This window comes from Diorhabda sublineata, chromosome 6 (assembly GCF_026230105.1).
Source record: "Diorhabda sublineata isolate icDioSubl1.1 chromosome 6, icDioSubl1.1, whole genome shotgun sequence".
In the NCBI taxonomy this organism is placed as follows: Eukaryota; Metazoa; Arthropoda; class Insecta; order Coleoptera; family Chrysomelidae; genus Diorhabda; species Diorhabda sublineata.
In genome coordinates, this window is record NC_079479.1 from 2,506,032 (window position 1) to 2,523,752 (window position 17,721).

The 17,721-nt window shown below is 34.1% G+C and overlaps 2 protein-coding genes across 2 annotated transcripts; both read left to right on the forward strand.

The window, feature by feature from the left end:
• Window positions 1-196: 196 nt before the first annotated feature.
• LOC130445625 (lipase 3-like) lies at window positions 197-5,354 on the forward strand. The gene is made up of 7 exons (XM_056781359.1): window positions 197-639; window positions 753-1,078; window positions 2,663-2,909; window positions 3,164-3,322; window positions 4,007-4,091; window positions 4,261-4,403; window positions 5,061-5,354. The coding sequence occupies exons 1-7, from the start codon at window positions 523-525 to the stop codon at window positions 5,331-5,333; spliced, it is 1,350 nt and encodes a 449-aa protein (XP_056637337.1). The 5' UTR covers window positions 197-522; the 3' UTR covers window positions 5,334-5,354.
• Window positions 5,355-6,988: 1,634 nt separating this feature from the next.
• On the forward strand, window positions 6,989-17,540 carry LOC130445684 (gastric triacylglycerol lipase-like). The gene is made up of 7 exons (XM_056781489.1): window positions 6,989-7,257; window positions 9,715-10,037; window positions 10,094-10,340; window positions 11,415-11,579; window positions 11,647-11,731; window positions 16,261-16,400; window positions 17,283-17,540. The coding sequence occupies exons 1-7, from the start codon at window positions 7,099-7,101 to the stop codon at window positions 17,523-17,525; spliced, it is 1,362 nt and encodes a 453-aa protein (XP_056637467.1). The 5' UTR covers window positions 6,989-7,098; the 3' UTR covers window positions 17,526-17,540.
• The last annotated feature ends 181 nt before the right edge of the window (window positions 17,541-17,721 follow it).

The following is a 17,721-nucleotide window of genomic DNA, read 5'->3' on the forward strand; positions in this document are numbered from 1 at the left end:
TTGTCCTACGTTTTTCGGTTCTGTGATTGATCCTCGGCAATTCTTATTATGAGTGTATCTAAATCTAAAGACAGAAATTTATGAATCAAACAAATCTCACTAAGCGACGCCACTGCTTATCGCAGACTTTCTCGCTGGAATATTCTGCCAATAGAAATGCATTTATATTTAAGATTCGATGTTTTCATTAGTAAACAGTTGAGATGATGAATCCACGCGGACTGACGGTTTGTTTACCGAACTTTATACGGGGAGTGAACATTATTTTCCATTTCTTAATTTGGTACGAGTGCCGTGCGTAATAATGAAATATTGATTGTAGAACGTCTATTAGTCTTTTGATTAATTTTATGTATGTATGTATATTTTCCAAATTTGTGTTCAAATCAATCTAAAATAATGATAATCTGATGTATAAACCACTCAAATTCAGATAAGATAAATTAAAAATTCAAAATGTTTCGCTGTTTATCGAAATAAATCGCAATAAATATATAATTATCTAAAATCAATACGTAAAGCATGAAACGGATTTTTATATTATTCTATTTTACTCAAATTTTTTGTGCAAAATGTGAAACAACTAATTTCTATTCAGAAGACTCAGCGGACGTTGCTGATAACGCCAATTTGAATATAGTGAGTATTTACCCTCAAATAAAACAGACGATATCTTCTAAATATAAAATTGATTAATAAATTTCTACGGAAAAATCACACATTCCATAGCTGAGTTGTATTTCAAATTCTAGAATCAACTCGCCGGAAAATACGGTTATCAATGTGAAAGCCATTGGGTTACCACTGAAGATGGTTACGTCCTTGTGATGCATCGTATTCGAAACGCTTCTAGCATCAATCCTCATTTCGATACCGAATCAAAACCCGCTGTTCTTATTATGCACGGGGTAACTGGAAGTTCTATGGAATGGGTTAATTTGGGGCCCGGGCGCGGGTTGGGCTTCGACCTCGTTAAGGCCGGATACGACGTTTGGTTGGGTAATAATAGGGGAAATATGTTCTCCAGGTATCATGTTAGATTAAATCCAGACGAAGAAGACGATTATTGGGATTTCAGGTATTTCGTCGCCATTATAAAATTGCAGATTACTATGTATTGTGAAATCTAATGCTTCAGCTTGATATTAATCTCATAATTACGATTATTTTCTTATAATTTCATCATCCTAACCTAACTTATTTCTTCTATACGTTCCGCCGATTTGTTGTCAGCAACCCAATCGACGTTGCCAAGTGTACTTGATGAATTTTTAGCGTAGAGCTGCTAAAATAATCGGATTTGTTTTTAAATTAAGTTGAAATATTTATGTTGTAGAAAAATATGTTTTATTATAAATTTGTGAAGATAAAAAAAAGATTAGATGGCGCAAAAAACAAAAAAAAAACAAAATTCATTTGATTAAATTAAAAAATTAGATAATGTTCCGAAACTATGAACTGAAAGTTTTTCCAAAGCTTGTCCTTGATTATAGATGATATTCCCCGAAAAATTTTTCACCCGTAAAGCTTCCTTGGCCTCCCAGTCCCCTTTCAAAATTATAAAAATTTTACCAAATATCTCCAAAAATATGGATTTTATAGAAAAAAGTTCTGAACCAAAATTGAAGCTTTTAAAAAACTCTACAAGAAAGTTGCCTGCATTTTTTCAAATTTGACTCCTGTCGGTATATTTTGGGTCATAACAGCCAAAAAATAGAATAACGTAAAAAATGTTTACAACCATTTTTATAGAGCTTTTTTCACTTTTTTTTTAAACTTAATAGAATTCTTATAAATTATCAGGGATTATCATCAAAGAAAAGCTTTGGCAAAAATTTAAGCAACACCTAATAATAATGTATCATCTGGCGACACTGCACCCAGTTCTCCAAGTCCTTGAACAACCACGGTCACGAAATAAATCAGCTGAAAGTTAGCGCAACGTTGCCAGGTCACCATCAGTCAGATGTATCATCTATTTGAGTCGTGAAGTTTTGTTCTAACTATTTCAGTTGAATCAACTTTGTTCAATAGTGTCTTACTTCAAGAATTTTATTTCCTTGAACTGTTCATTAAATGTTTATTATAATTATTTAATTTAATCTGTGTTCGGTTAGGATAGGCTAGTTTAAGTTCATTGCAAACACTTAAGTTCGTTTGATTCCGCAAACATTATTTAAATATTATTTTTTCTCTGTAGTAGATTTAATATGAAAATTAATGCAATTTTTCTTAAGCGCATGTTATGGAAAATACCACACTTCCCTTCATTGGAATTAATCTGGCAACATCGCCAGCCTTCCATTGTCAAATTATGACCATTGCTGTTTAAAATCTTGTCTATTCTATTGGTAATGATATTCAGTAGAGAAATTTAATTGCCACCGCCCTCTGTTGGTTAGGATAGGTATTATTAACGACTAAATGAGCTTGAATATTCCAAAATCCTATTTATTGTAATGAAAAAATAGTTTTAACTTCTCTTTGACAGATGGGTTGTAACTACAACTTGCCAATATGAATAATTAACTATGTATCGTAATACATAAATCAAATGGTTCAGCTTCTCTGGGATAGATGGCGAAACGTTCGTTATTTGTCAATTTGTTGTGTGCGCATATGCTTATTTTTGTGAATAAAAAAGTTTCTTTCTAAATTTCAGTTTTGAAGATTGTGGGTATTACGATTTACCAGCTAAAATTGACTATATACTCAATATAACCGGTCAACAGAAATTGTTTTACGTTGGTCTTTCACAAGGTACGACTCAATTTTTCGCAATGGCTTCTTTGAGACCGGAATATAATGATAAGATAGCGTTGATGTCGGCGTTGGGTCCGGTAGCTTTCATGAACCATACATCTTCACCTTTAATTCGACTTGCAGTTAAAATTTTAGAACCTTTAGAGGTATGAAGTTCAGGAACTGATAATACCGGCAAAGTGTTAATTAATATTAATATAATAATATTTTGTTTTGTTTTTGTTATCTCTAAGATTCATTCCACAAAAATTTTTCCGTTTAATGACGTTTACCGGATAGAAAAGTTGATATCACATTAGAACAACGTTGCCAGTTTTACAAAGTATTATAGATATCGCGTATAACTATAAGATGAATAGTTATGTTGATATTATAATAGATATAGGATTTATTATTGTAGAAACTAATGAAACGATTAGATTGGCACGAGGTATTAGGCTACAATTCGTTGGTATCCAAGATCTCTCAACTTGTCTGTTCGAACAAATCTGCGTTGATTGAATTATGCGTATTGCCCAGGTTTATTTTATTTGGATTTGATTCGCAGCAACTGGATAGAGTAAGTTGGAAAAATAAATTCAACACGCACATTTCCTAATTATCGCTATATGTCCATAGTTATTGTTAATATCGTAAAACTTGTTATTTAAGTTATTCTCCATTCACATTTTGTCGTCATAGTTCGTATATCATCGTATATTATCTTAAACAGCCACGGTCACAAAATATGAATTATTTAAAAGAGAGCGCGCTGTTGCCAATTTTTTATTACCAGTTGATTCTGTTAGAAATATTGGATGTTATATAATTTGTATTCAACTCAATTTATAAAAATCTTGTGATTTTCACGACGAATTTCCTCACTGCTTAATACTATTAGTAGGTATAAAAATTATACAATTTGTCCATAAACGGACGAGATGTATTTAAATAGTTAATTCATAATTGAAACAAAATAGTTTTGTTTTGTACTCTTTACTCTAATTAATTGTAGTGGCAACATTGGCAAAGTAATCTTTTTGCGATACAAATTGTGACTATAGCTGTTTAATCTCTTATATATTCTAATTGGTTGATAATGATCACGTGTGAAGAGCGGCCGACGCGATGAGATTGGACGCGCAGGTGCGGCTCCAGGGACATCATGACCTGATTTCATTAAATTTATTTTTTTTAATTTTTGAAGTTTTTTATTAAACAAAAGAAAAATAATTTTAATTTAGGTAAATTTCACTGTTTTTAGTCAACTCTAGCTGTAGAAACTTCCCACTCTCCAGCTGGAACATCTGTCAAATCACTAATTCATTACGGACAGCAAATTTCCTCAGGTAAATTATTAATATTATTCACGCGTAGTTTGAATATACAACTTCATCAATTTTTCTACTGTATATCAAACTTTATATCAGGGCCCTACTTTGGTAGCAACTAGACGAGTGACATGTTTAAATAATGATCGAATTAATTGAATTGGAAGGTTTTTTCATCAATTTTTAGGTTATTTTAGACGATACGATTATGGAACCGAACTAAATCGCAAGCATTACAATACTGATACACCTCCAGATTATAATTTATCGGTAATTTCAGCTCCAATTGTTCTATATTATGGTCAAAATGATCTTATAGCTTCGGTTCAGGTAATGTATCGTTTCCTTATCGTGAATTTATACTGAAAATGCTGAAAAATACATTTTGTTAAATTTGAGAGTATATTTCGTTGAAAAAATCAATTTTTAATTGAAATTTTGAACGCACGAGATAACAGAATCCAATATGGACCAAAACAGACGAAGCAATTGGTCAAATGTCAGTTCGACAGTTTCACCAACCTCACATTTAAAAAATAACTAGAAACAGCTGATTATTTCCCCTCCCTACTTGTTTGTTTGCACTACAGGGTCTGTTCTAAAAGTAGTAGGATTCAAAATAGTGAAAAAGATTAGAAATTTCAGAATAGCACCCTGCTAACGAAGTTTTCCAGTTTCTGTAACCCTCCATAATCGCCTGGACTGGAATACTGTTCAGCTAGTGCATCACAGCTCAGGAAAAAACCAGTCCAACCACTTTCAGAACAAACTTTGTATTTTACTTGTTGTACAATCTCGTTAAGTGCGGTCATTTTAATAAAAAAAATCTTTACTCTAATATAAGTAAATCATCTTTTAGTCTTTTTATAAGATTCGAATAATAATATACGAGGTAATATCAAAAAATCCGCGAAAAACGACAGAAATCGCTTTTTCGATTAAACAAAACTTGTACACACCCGGTATGTTATTTTAAACGTTTTTTAGGACGTCGAACGACTCTCGGATGAATTACCGAACGCCGTTAAAAGTCCTATAAATTACAAACGATGGAATCATATTGATTTTTACAGTGCTAAAGATGTTTATAAATTACTTAATGTAAATATTATAAAATCTCAGCAGGAGTTTATAGATAATGGGACCTTAATAACAACTACCACCACAACTTCGAAACCCTCTAATAATGGCGCTTATTCAGTCAATAGAGAAATATTTCCCACTTTGATTACTCTATTAATGTGGTTAATTAACTTTTGAAATAAAATTGAATAAACGATATCGATTTTTTTTTAATTATCTAAAAGGACTGCTGAACACACTATTTACACTACAATTACAACGATACCACCTCCGAAGATGATAATTTGATTATCAAAACACGCGTCAGACATTGTAATTGTGATAATTAATCTAGTGTGAATAGTGTGTTCAGCATGAATATCACCAACTATTCCAGAACTTCACAGTTAATCAAAAAGGACTAACGTTTGCTACTACTATGCAAGATTCTAAGGTCCTAGTTGCTTCTAATGATTCCAAAACAATAAAAAATTTTGTCATTTAACTGGAGTATTTAAATCCTTCACTCCTTTCAAAACACTGTGATCAGGGGTTGGTGGTTTTCTGCGATTTTCCTGTAATCTGTTTAACCGGTTCACCAACCAAATGGTCGATGATAGTAATTTGCGAAAAACCATTTGTTTGTCGAGCTTATCTTTCTTCTGCTCTTGTCATTCTAAAGCAGTACACAACACTTCACCATCTCAAATTGATCAAAAGTCCAGTTGTGCAGAGAAATCTTTCCTACATGAGGACCAAAGCCGATATATCCCTTATCGCACACGAATAATATCTCCATCCGAATCACGAACAACCCAATGAACCAATCTATCTTTGCAGAAGGTATAATTATTTTCTTCCCTTTCATCTAGTGAACCAATGGCTATAGCTGACACATTGGGAACCCTCTGATTGTCTTGATCTCTCATCCAAATACATAAAATACGGTTTCGTTTACATTTTCCGAAAATGGTTTACTACCTACGAACAATGTAGGACATGTGTGCATAGAATTTACTACCTACGAACAAAGTAGGACATGTGTGCATAGAATTTATCATCTACGAACAAAGTAGGATATATTTGCATAGAATTTATCATCTACGAACAAAGTAGGACATATTTGCATAGAATTTACTACCTACGAACAAAGTAGGATATATGTGCATAAAATTTACTACCTACGAACAAAGTAGGATATATGTGCATAGAATTTACTACCTACGAACAAAGTTGGACATATGTGCATAGAATTTACTACTTACGAACAAAGTAGGACATATGTGCATAGTATTTACTACCTACGAACGAAGTAGGACATGTGTGCATAGTATTTACTACCTACGAACGAAGTAGGACATGTGTGCATAGTATTTACTACCAACGAACAAAGTAGGACATGTATGCATAGAATTTACTACCTACGATCAAAGTAGGACATATGTGCATAGAATTTACTACTTACGAACAAAGTAGGACATGTATGCATAGAATTTACTACTTACGAACAAAGTAGGACATATGTGCATAGTATTTACTACCTACGAACGAAGTAGGACATGTGTGCATAGTATTTACTACCTACGAACAAAGTAGGACATGTATGCATAGAATTTACTACCTACGATCAAAGTAGGACATATGTGCATAGAATTTACTACCTACGAACAAAGTAGGACATGTATGCATAGAATTTACTACGTAAAAATAAATTTATGTTTTTTTCTTTTAAAGAAAACAATTAATGTTTTTAATAAATATGTATCCTAGGAATGTATATTCTCAATTTTCTATTAACCTTCTATCTAATCTAGTTTAATTACATCATCATATTTAAGATTATCGACTAACTTATTCAAAAAAAGTATTTTGAACCACTCGAAACGCATTTCATTATCAATTCTTCAATTTGTAGATATCTATACTAAATATTGATATTCATTTTTGTGTTTTTACATAAAAAATGCATCTGCTTTTTTCTTTAATGGTAATAGCTCTAATTCCGAATACTTTCACTTTTAAAATCGATTTAACTTCATTCAATAACGTACTGAGGAAATTAGAAAAAGTGGCTGCTGAAAAAAACGATACAAACGTGAACGGTGACATTGGATTGGATATTGTAAGTAAAAATAAATAAACTGATAAATATTCTTTCTTATTTTTTTTTTCATGATATTCAACTCTTTTTCTTCTTTTCCTATTTCTTTCTTCTTCTTGTTTAATTCCTCTTGTTGCACTCACTCGCTTATTTCTTAACATTTTTTTCTCGTTTTTGTCTGTTTTTACAATTTCATGCTACTATTAGGAAACAAAAATAAGTCTACCAACTACTATCATCACCTACTTTCACAACAAATTCGAGGCACTGAAATATTGTTGCAATTGCTTCAGAACGTTTATAGAATCTTCCATGACTGCGTAATCGTATAGGCAAAGTCCAAGTTACATAAAAAAGAAGAATAACTTATCCAGCCTTTTTACTAGTTGATTATCTCTTCGAAGTTTCATTTCTTTTCTCCCCTCTATCTCTTCCTTCTTCTTTTTCTTCTTTTCATTCAATTTTTTTTGTTATTCATACATTTTCTTTCTCTAAAATATGATTATCCCTTTGAAACTCCATCTTTTTTCCCTACTCATCCTTTTCTTCTTCTTTTTCTTCTCTGTTATCTCTCATTCTTCGAACTTTTGCTTTTTTTCAATTGTTTTCTTTTTTTTTCTTCTATTTCTTCTGTACTGCTAAGAATTGAAGAGAATAAGTAATTTAATCATTTTTTTAGTACAGTTTTCTACGGAACCTCATCTATTTTCCTCCCTTCATCCATTTCTTCTGCTTTTTCTTCTCTCTTATTTGTTTTCCTTTATTGTTTATACCTTTTTGAAAATCATGTCACTTTTTAATACGGTTTTCTACGAAACTTTATTTCTTTTCCTCCTTTCGTCATTTTCTTCTCTATTATTCGATATTCCTTCTTCTTTATACCTTTCTTTACGCATACATTCTTTTTCTTGGGAATTTTACTTCTTTCTAATCGTTTTCTTCTTCTTTTATATAGTTTGCTGCTTGGAGTTGATGAAAATAAGGCATTGAGTAATAATTTTATTACAATTTCCTACAAAACTTCATCTCTTGCCCTCCATTTATCCTTCTCTTCTTCTTTTTCTCATTTTTCTTCTTCGTTTTCTCATTTTTCTTCTTCTTTTTCTCATTTTTCTTCTTCTTTTTCTCATTTTTCTTCTTCTTGTTTCTCATTTTTCTTCTTCTTGTTCCTCATTTTTCTTCTTCTTGTTTCTCATTTTTCTTCTTCTTGTTTCTCATTTTTCTTCTTCTTTTTCTCATTTTTCTTCTCCTTTTTCTCATTTTTCTTCTTCTTTTTCTCATTTTTCTTCTTCTTTTTCTCATTTTTCTTCTTTTTCTCATTTTTCTTCTCATTTTTCTTCTTCTTGTTTCTCATTTTTCTTCTTCTTGTTTCTCATTTTTCTTCTTCTTGTTCCTCATTTTTCTTCTTCTTGTTCCTCATTTTTCTTCTTCTTGTTTCTCATTTTGCTTCTTCTTTTTCTCATTTTTCTTCTTCTTGTTTCTCATTTTTCTTCTTCTTTTTCTCATTTTTCTTCTTTTTCTCATTTTTCTTCTTCTTTTTCTCATTTTTCTTTTTCTTTTTCTCATTTTTCTTCTTATTTTTATCATTTTCTTCTTCTTTTTATCATTTTTCTTCTTTTTATCATTTTTCTTCTTTTTCTCATTTTTCTTCTTCTTTTTATCATTTTTCTTTTTCTTTTTCTCATTTTTCTTCTTCTTTTTATCATTTTCTTCTTCTTTTTATCATTTTTCTTCTTTTTCTCATTTTTCTTCTTCTTTTTATCATTTTTCTTCTTCTTTTTATCATTTTTCTTCTTTTTCTCATTTTTCTTCTTCTTTTTCTCATTTTTCTTTTCATTTTTCTTCTTCTTGTTTCTCATTTTTCCTCTTATTTTTCTTCTTCTTGTTTCTCATTTTTCCTCTCATTTTTCTTCTTCTTGTTTCTCATTTTTCTTCTCATTTTTCTTCTTCTTTTTCTCATTTTTCTTTTCATTTTTCTTCTTCTTGTTTCTCATTTTTCCTCTTATTTTTCTTCTTCTTGTTTCTCATTTTTCCTCTCATTTTTCTTCGTCTTGTTTCTCATTTTTCTTCTCATTTTTCTTCTTCTTTTTCTCATTTTTCTTCTTCTTTTTCTCATTTTTCTTTTCATTTTTCTTCTTCTTGTTTCTCATTTTTCCTCTTATTTTTCTTCTTCTTGTTTCTCATTTTTCCTCTCATTTTTCTTCTTCTTGTTTCTCATTTTTCTTCTCATTTTTCTTCTTCTTTTTCTCATTTTTCTTCTCCTTTTTCTCATTTTATTTCTTCTTTTTCTCATTTTTCTTCTTGTTTCTCATTTTTCTTCTTCTTGTTTCTCATTTTTCCTCTCATTTTTCTTCTTCTCGTTTCTCATTTTTCTTCTTCTCGTTTCTCATTTTTCTTCTTTTTCTCATTTTTCTTCTTCTTTATACCTTTCTCTGTGCATTCTTACTTTTTTTATCTTAAGATTTTGTGAAATTTCAGTACAAATTTCTAAAAAAATACGATTATCCCTTTGAAACTCATTGGGTACGTACTGAAGATGGTTATATGTTACGTATGCAACGTTTACTTGGCGGAAAGAATCAAACGTTCTATGGACAAAAAAATAAACCAGCCATACTCCTAATGCACGGACTTTGTAGCAGCGCAATGGATTTCATCAGTATGGGGCCGAATAAATCGATAGGATTGATCCTAGCAGATGCCGGATATGACGTTTGGCTTGGAAATAACAGAGGAAATACGTGGAGTAGAAACCACATCCTTTTAAATCCAGACACCGATACAAAATTTTGGGATTATAGGTACAAATACAAATTTTTTATTGAACCATACTGTATACTAGATCAAATCATTTCAGTTTCGAAACTTGTGGTTATTACGATTTGCCGGCAAAAATCGATTACATCATAGAAAAAACGGGACAAAAAAAGGTTTTTTATATAGGACATTCTCAAGGGACGACACAGTTTTTTGCCATGGCCGCTTTGCGACCGGAATATAATGAAAAAATAGCTCTCATGGTAGCGTTAGCTCCTGTCGCTTACATGGGAAATATGAGCTCGCCGATTCTTAAATTCATGGCTAATAATCTCGACTTTTTCAAAGTGAGTATGAATTATCAGAATATGAGCACAAACGAACGCGTTTCATCTGTCAAATTTAACATAACCTCTTTATGAAACATTTTTAACGATTTGTCAAATTTTTTCAATATGGCGGCTGCGGGCAAACAAACTCTTCCTAAAAAACAAGAATTTGTTTATAAATGAGTTTTAATAGGCTCAAATGGACTGCAAAACAAACAAATATAAAAAAGTATAAACGCCGTTTTGACTTAGGTGTCTTTTAGAGTTTAATTTATGTTTTTTTCAAATTTTACAAACATTTTTTTGTTAAAATCTATATAGAAAACTATGAAATGCATTCAATTTATTATCAAGGTGTCATTTTTGTAAAAATTTTCGTTATGTAGTGTTTAGAATTGGAATTGATTCGAAACCGGCCTCCACCATATTTTGAAATAAGCGCATACGCCTGAATTTATAACTATAACATCTAGTCAACACAAAAACGTTGCCAAATTTCCCAGATATGTATGCAAGATGCACATAATTCGCTCTTTAAGGTCAATCTATAAACTTTTGCGCTGTTGAAGTATGAGAAATATTTTGTGGTTATGTTGTGAAATGACACATCTGATTGGTCCGATTAAATCCCCAGCGTCAGAAACTTTATATTTACTTCCGCGTCAGCGCGGACTCGAACGTAATAGTTTATAAATCCATCTTTAACGACAACTGTTTTGATCAAACAGAAAACTACATTATCGACTTTTCAGAGTTAAAGAACAAAATATTTTGCAGGTTTCTATAACTTTGTTAGTTCAGTTTATGGTTGTTTTGTCTAATAAAAAAAAACATTCACGCGTTAAATTTCTTGGTTAGTTATACAGGATGTTTTAAAAAACATTTTTTTTTATAAATATTGAATAGTGATGATTGATTAAAATTATTCTACTAAACAAACCCCAATTACTATCCAGCTTTCTACCTAGATAATGGATTTTCAAACACCCTATATCAATATAGAGAATATTTTGGGTAATTAGATGTTTATTTATACAGGGTATCTCAATAATTAGTTTCTCAGAATGAAACAATTACTATTATTTTTTGTAGCTAGTGATAGTTAACATTCTAAAGTTGAATGAAATGTTAGCACATTCACCAATTTACAATTTAATGGCGGAGATAATATCAAAAGATGAAAGTGGTAAATTGCTTGAGCTTGGAGCTTCTTTTGTTTTCCTTCTATGTGGTTTCAACAACCGGGGATTCGATAGAGTAGGTATTCATCTAAAGTGATTCAATTGGTACAAAACTATAACAAATTTTTCCTTTCTAAATCCAGAATATAATACCTGTTATGGTATCTAACGCCCCAGCAGGAATATCGTCAAAAATGCTAGTACATTATGGGCAAGAAATTGCGTCAGGTGAGTAATACACAAAAAAATAGTTTAATGTTTTAAAAATGTTTCACAAACTGTTTTATATATTATTGTATCATGTTTTACTTCGATTGCGTCACTAGGGGCAATATTGGGTGCGAAAAATATCCACCATTGAACTCAGAACCCATTCTAGGGGTTGTTATTAGGTTTCTCAACTGACTGTCTGCAATGTAGGCTCTGCGCAGCTGGATGGAGACTCCTAAGGCACATATAGATGAGCTTTCTGATTTTTTTACCGAAAAATGTATATAAAAAACAGCACTCATGCCTCGAAGCTTCTCCACTGTTTCAATCCAATTCCTTCTACTCCTGGCTGCATTGTGAAAATTCGTTATCTATATCTAAGTCAATCTTACATGCATTTTATGCATGTTTCCTTCGTTTTGCACCTTCTCCACTTGTTAATACTCAACGCAGTCTTTTTTCTGCTTCATTCCTTCCAAAAATTCCTTTTTCTGGTTGCCTCTTATTAATGACCTAGCACTACCAATGAAATGTCTTTGGACCTGAATCTCTTGCCGAATTCGTTACTTTCGACACTTTTATTTGTTGCTGTCATTACTAGGTATTCAAACTCTCCTACCAGGTGTTCAAACTCACCGTTATACCCAAAATTCCGTAAGGTAATTCCTCGTAATCAACGCAGTACAAATAATTTGTAACAAACACTTAAAAGAACGTGTCAAAATCGAATGGTGCCTTGTCTTTGAACTACTCATTGTCCTGATTACCGTTGGTGCATGAAAGAAGAGCCCAGGGGGATATCGAGATAAAAACTGGTGTTATTTTGACAATGAGCTGCCTACTAGTCTGAAGTATGCCAAAAAATCCACTGATCCAGCCTTCCCAGAAAGCGCGAGACGTCTGGGCTTGACTGGAGCTAGCCTAGAGACATCCAAAGGTTCAAACCATACCTCGTAATCAACGCAGTACAAATAATTTGTAAGAAACACTTAAAAGAACGTGTCAAAATCGAATGGTGCCTTGTCTTTGAACTACTCATGGTCCTGATTACCGTTGGTGCATGAAAGAAGAGCCCAGGGAGATATCGAGATAATAACTGGTGTTATTTTGACAATGAGCTGCCTACTAGTCTGAAGTATGCCAAAAAATCCACTGATCCAGCCTTCCCAGAAAGCGCGAGACGTCTGGGCTTGACTGGAGCTAGCCTAGAGACATCCAAAGGTTCAAACCATACCTCGTAATCAACGCAGTACAAATAATTTGTAAGAAACACTTAAAAGAACGTGTCAAAATCGAATGGTGCCTTGTCTTTGAACTACTCATGGTCCTGATTACCGTTGGTGCATGAAAGAAGAGCCCAGGGAGATATCGAGATAATAACTGGTGTTATTTTGACAATGAGCTGCCTACTAGTCTGAAGTATGCCAAAAAATCCACTGATCCAGCCTTCCCAGAAAGCGCGAGACGTCTGGGCTTGACTGGAGCTAGCCTAGAGACATCTAAAGGTTCAAACCATACCTCGTAATCAACGCAGTACAAATAATTTGTAAGAAACACTTAAAAGAACGTGTCAAAATCGAATGGTGCCTTGTCTTTGAACTACTCATGGTCCTGATTACCGTTGGTGCATGAAAGAAGAGCCCAGGGGGATATCGAGATAAAAACTGGTGTTATTTTGACAATGAGCTGTCTACTAGTCTGAAGTATGCCAAAAAATCCACTGATCCAGCCTTCCCAGAAAGCGCGAGACGTCTGGGCTTGACTGGAGCTAGCCTAGAGACATCCAAAGGTTCAAACCATACCTCGTAATCAACGCAGTACAAATAATTTGTAAGAAACACTTAAAAGAACGTGTCAAAATCGAATGGTGCCTTGTCTTTGAACTACTCATGGTCCTGATTACCGTTGGTGCATGAAAGAAGAGCCCAGGGAGATATCGAGATAATAACTGGTGTTATTTTGACAATGAGCTGCCTACTAGTCTGAAGTATGCCAAAAAATCCACTGATCCAGCCTTCCCAGAAAGCGCGAGACGTCTGGGCTTGACTGGAGCTAGCCTAGAGACATCCAAAGGTTCAAACCATACCTCGTAATCAACGCAGTACAAATAATTTGTAAGAAACACTTAAAAGAACGTGTCAAAATCGAATGGTGCCTTGTCTTTGAACTACTCATGGTCCTGATTACCGTTGGTGCATGAAAGAAGAGCCCAGGGGGATATCGAGATAAAAACTGGTGTTATTTTGACAATGAGCTGTCTACTAGTCTGAAGTATGCCAAAAAATCCACTGATCCAGCCTTCCCAGAAAGCGCGAGACGTCTGGGCTTGACTGGAGCTAGCCTAGAGACATCCAAAGGTTCAAACCATACCTCGTAATCAACGCAGTACAAATAATTTGTAAGAAACACTTAAAAGAACGTGTCAAAATCGAATGGTGCCTTGTCTTTGAACTACTCATTGTCCTGATTACCGTTGGTGCATGAAAGAAGAGCCCAGGGGGATATCGAGATAAAAACTGGTGTTATTTTGACAATGAGCTGTCTACTAGTCTGAAGTATGCCAAAAAATCCACTGATCCAGCCTTCCCAGAAAGCGCGAGACGTCTGGGCTTGACTGGAGCTAGCCTAGAGACATCCAAAGGTTCAAACCATACCTCGTAATCAACGCAGTACAAATAATTTGTAAGAAACACTTAAAAGAACGTGTCAAAATCGAATGGTGCCTTGTCTTTGAACTACTCATGGTCCTGATTACCGTTGGTGCATGAAAGAAGAGCCCAGGGAGATATCGAGATAATAACTGGTGTTATTTTGACAATGAGCTGCCTACTAGTCTGAAGTATGCCAAAAAATCCACTGATCCAGCCTTCCCAGAAAGCGCGAGACGTCTGGGCTTGACTGGAGCTAGCCTAGAGACATCCAAAGGTTCAAACCATACCTCGTAATCAACGCAGTACAAATAATTTGTAAGAAACACTTAAAAGAACGTGTCAAAATCGAATGGTGCCTTGTCTTTGAACTACTCATTGTCCTGATTACCGTTGGTGCATGAAAGAAGAGCCCAGGGGGATATCGAGATAAAAACTGGTGTTATTTTGACAATGAGCTGTCTACTAGTCTGAAGTATGCCAAAAAATCCACTGATCCAGCCTTCCCAGAAAGCGCGAGACGTCTGGGCTTGACTGGAGCTAGCCTAGAGACATCCAAAGGTTCAAACCATACCTCGTAATCAACGCAGTACAAATAATTTGTAAGAAACACTTAAAAGAACGTGTCAAAATCGAATGGTGCCTTGTCTTTGAACTACTCATGGTCCTGATTACCGTTGGTGCATGAAAGAAGAGCCCAGGGAGATATCGAGATAAAAACTGGTGTTATTTTGACAATGAGCTGCCTACTAGTCTGAAGTATGCCAAAAAATCCACTGATCCAGCCTTCCCAGAGAGCGCGAGACGTCTGGGCTTGACTGGAGCTAGCCTAGAGACATCCAAAGGTTCAAACCATACCTCGTAATCAACGCAGTACAAATAATTTGTAAGAAACACTTAAAAGAACGTGTCAAAATTGAATGTTGCCTTGTCTTTGAACTACTCATGGTCCTGATTACCGTTGGTGCATGAAAGAAGAGCCCAGGGGGATATCGAGATAAAAACTGGTGTTATTTTGACAATGAGCTGCCTACTAGTCTGAAGTATGCCAAAAAATCCACTGATCCAGCCTTCCCAGAAAGCGCGAGACGTCTGGGCTTGACTGGAGCTAGCCTAGAGACATCCAAAAGTTCAAACCATACCTCGTAATCAACGCAGTACAAATAATTTGTAAGAAACACTTAAAATAACGTGTCAAAATCGAATGGTGCCTTGTCTTTGAACTACTCATGGTCCTGATTACCGTTGGTGCATGAAAGAAGAGCCCAGGGAGATATCGAGATAAAAACTGGTGTTATTTTGACAATGAGCTGCCTACTAGTCTGAAGTATGCCAAAAAATCCACTGATCCAGCCTTCCCAGAAGGCGCGAGACGTCTGGGCTTACTGATTCATCATTGGGAAAGATCTAGCCAGATCAAGTAGTATCTTTGATGATATATCGATATGCACGTGCTCGAGTACTAAATGTGTGGCAAAACTTCCTACGTTCACATGTCTGGTAGCTCTTGATCGATGGTTTGACAAACCAGTTATCTGGAAATGGCGTAGATTCGCTGAGATCTTGGCGTTCGAGATCTGATTGCTCAGCGGTGTTGAAATTCCAAATGCCTGTGTTCGTATTAAACAAATAGCAGGTAGAAGGTATTTGGTTTTTTCCAAAGTAATGTATTTTGGGAAGGATCAATTTAATTTGGACATTAAGAAAGTTAGTCGGAATTTGCTGGGTCAGGTTTCGGTCAGTTACATGGTGTGATCGAACTATTGAAATATTACTTCACCAATTTCTCCCGTAGACACTTCACAGATCATCATAGTTTTGTAGTGCAAGTTGTTGGTCCAAATTCTATTACTTTATGAAGAAAAATTATTTTTTTTTTCAAATTTCAAAATTTCGCAGGAAAATTTCAAAGGTACGACTACGGAATTGCAAATTTCAAATATTATAAATCTATCTACCCACCGGAATTCAATATTTCTGAAATAACAGCTCCTGTCGCTCTATATTATTCTCAAAATGATTTATTGGCAGCAGTTCAGGTAAGAAATCATAATATCTATAAAAATTTCGAAATTTTTCTCTTTTTAATATAAATTTCGTCAAACATCTAATGGATAAAAGTACTAGACACAGTTTCTTGGGAACCATCTTCATGTGGTACACCAAAACCCTTATTGAAGGTCCATTCAAGGTACAAAGTTAGCTAAGGTTAATCGTAGGGTTAATTACTGGCTCTTACTAAATGGTAAAGCAAGATCAGCTAAAGAGGAAACCAATTATTAACATCTTAACATCTTAAGATCAAAAAGCATGTGTGTGGTGCATCCACAATGTTTCTTAGTATCTTGTTCTTCTCCATAGTTGGATAACATACTACCAAAGACAATTGACGTATCTATTGATCAAAATCTTCATTGTGGACGTACATTGATTGTCCGAATAGACAAAGAAATTGAAGAAATTCAGATACAGAAACTCTATTCAGATAGTTTTGATAGTGAGAATTGAAAGAATTGTTCCTCGGAATGTGGTGCTTTGAAATAACAATATCAAATTTAATAACTGGTGATGAGTCTAGAGCTATGGATTCTGATCCAGAATCACAGCTACGGTCAAGCCAAAGGAAGACGCTGTTCCCTGCCAGGAGCATAGTTTGGAGTTCTTTCTCCAAGTTAGACACAGTGTTCATCTCGAAAGACCATGGTTCTTCCACCATGGAAACTTCCGCTTTATACATTAAAATCGAATTCTAGATCTTTCGGATTCCTGAAATCTCTAGATTGTTTTTGAGCTTTCCAGACTACGGACGAGAAAAAACAAATAAATAGTGGATACATTAGGAATATTAGGACAGGACCAGCTTCACGTTCTATATCAGTGTGCGAGTATCGTTTTGTTTCTGAGTAGTTATCTTTTTCTAGGATGTAGAAAGATTCGCGAGCAAGTTACCAAATCTAGTAAAATTGAAACTGCTCGAAGACAAACGTTTCAACCATTTAGATTTCATATACGGAAAAGACAGCTATAAATTAATCTATAAGGATCTCCTTGAATTTCAAAGACAGTTTATACCGAAAATAGGAAACGCGGCAGCTGCAATGAGTATTAAAAATATTCACTATATAATTACAGTTCTTACTGTCTGTATATTTGTTCTGCAATAAAGATATTTCGATTAATCTTTGAATTTTTTTTATCCTTCCGCTACTACGGGATTCTGAAACAAAAATGTACCAGGGTAATGCTTGCAGTGGTACACAATACAAGGGTTGTTTGAAAAGTTTCCGATCTAACAAAGAAACAAGATATATAAGACTAGGAAAGAGAAAAAAGTCGCTGAGGAGCAGATCTGGTGAATAT

Coding starts and splice junctions, on each gene's coding strand:
- LOC130445625 (XM_056781359.1), top strand. CDS start 523: ATGAAACGGATTTTTATATTATTCTATTTTACTCAAATTTTTTGTGCA. Junction 640..752: donor ATAACGCCAATTTGAATATA/GTGAGTATTTAC, acceptor TTCAAATTCTAG/AATCAACTCGCCGGAAAATA. Junction 4,092..4,260: donor CGGACAGCAAATTTCCTCAG/GTAAATTATTAA, acceptor ATCAATTTTTAG/GTTATTTTAGACGATACGAT.
- LOC130445684 (XM_056781489.1), top strand. CDS start 7,099: ATGCATCTGCTTTTTTCTTTAATGGTAATAGCTCTAATTCCGAATACT. Junction 11,580..11,646: donor ACAACCGGGGATTCGATAGA/GTAGGTATTCAT, acceptor TTCTAAATCCAG/AATATAATACCTGTTATGGT. Junction 11,732..16,260: donor TGGGCAAGAAATTGCGTCAG/GTGAGTAATACA, acceptor AAAATTTCGCAG/GAAAATTTCAAAGGTACGAC.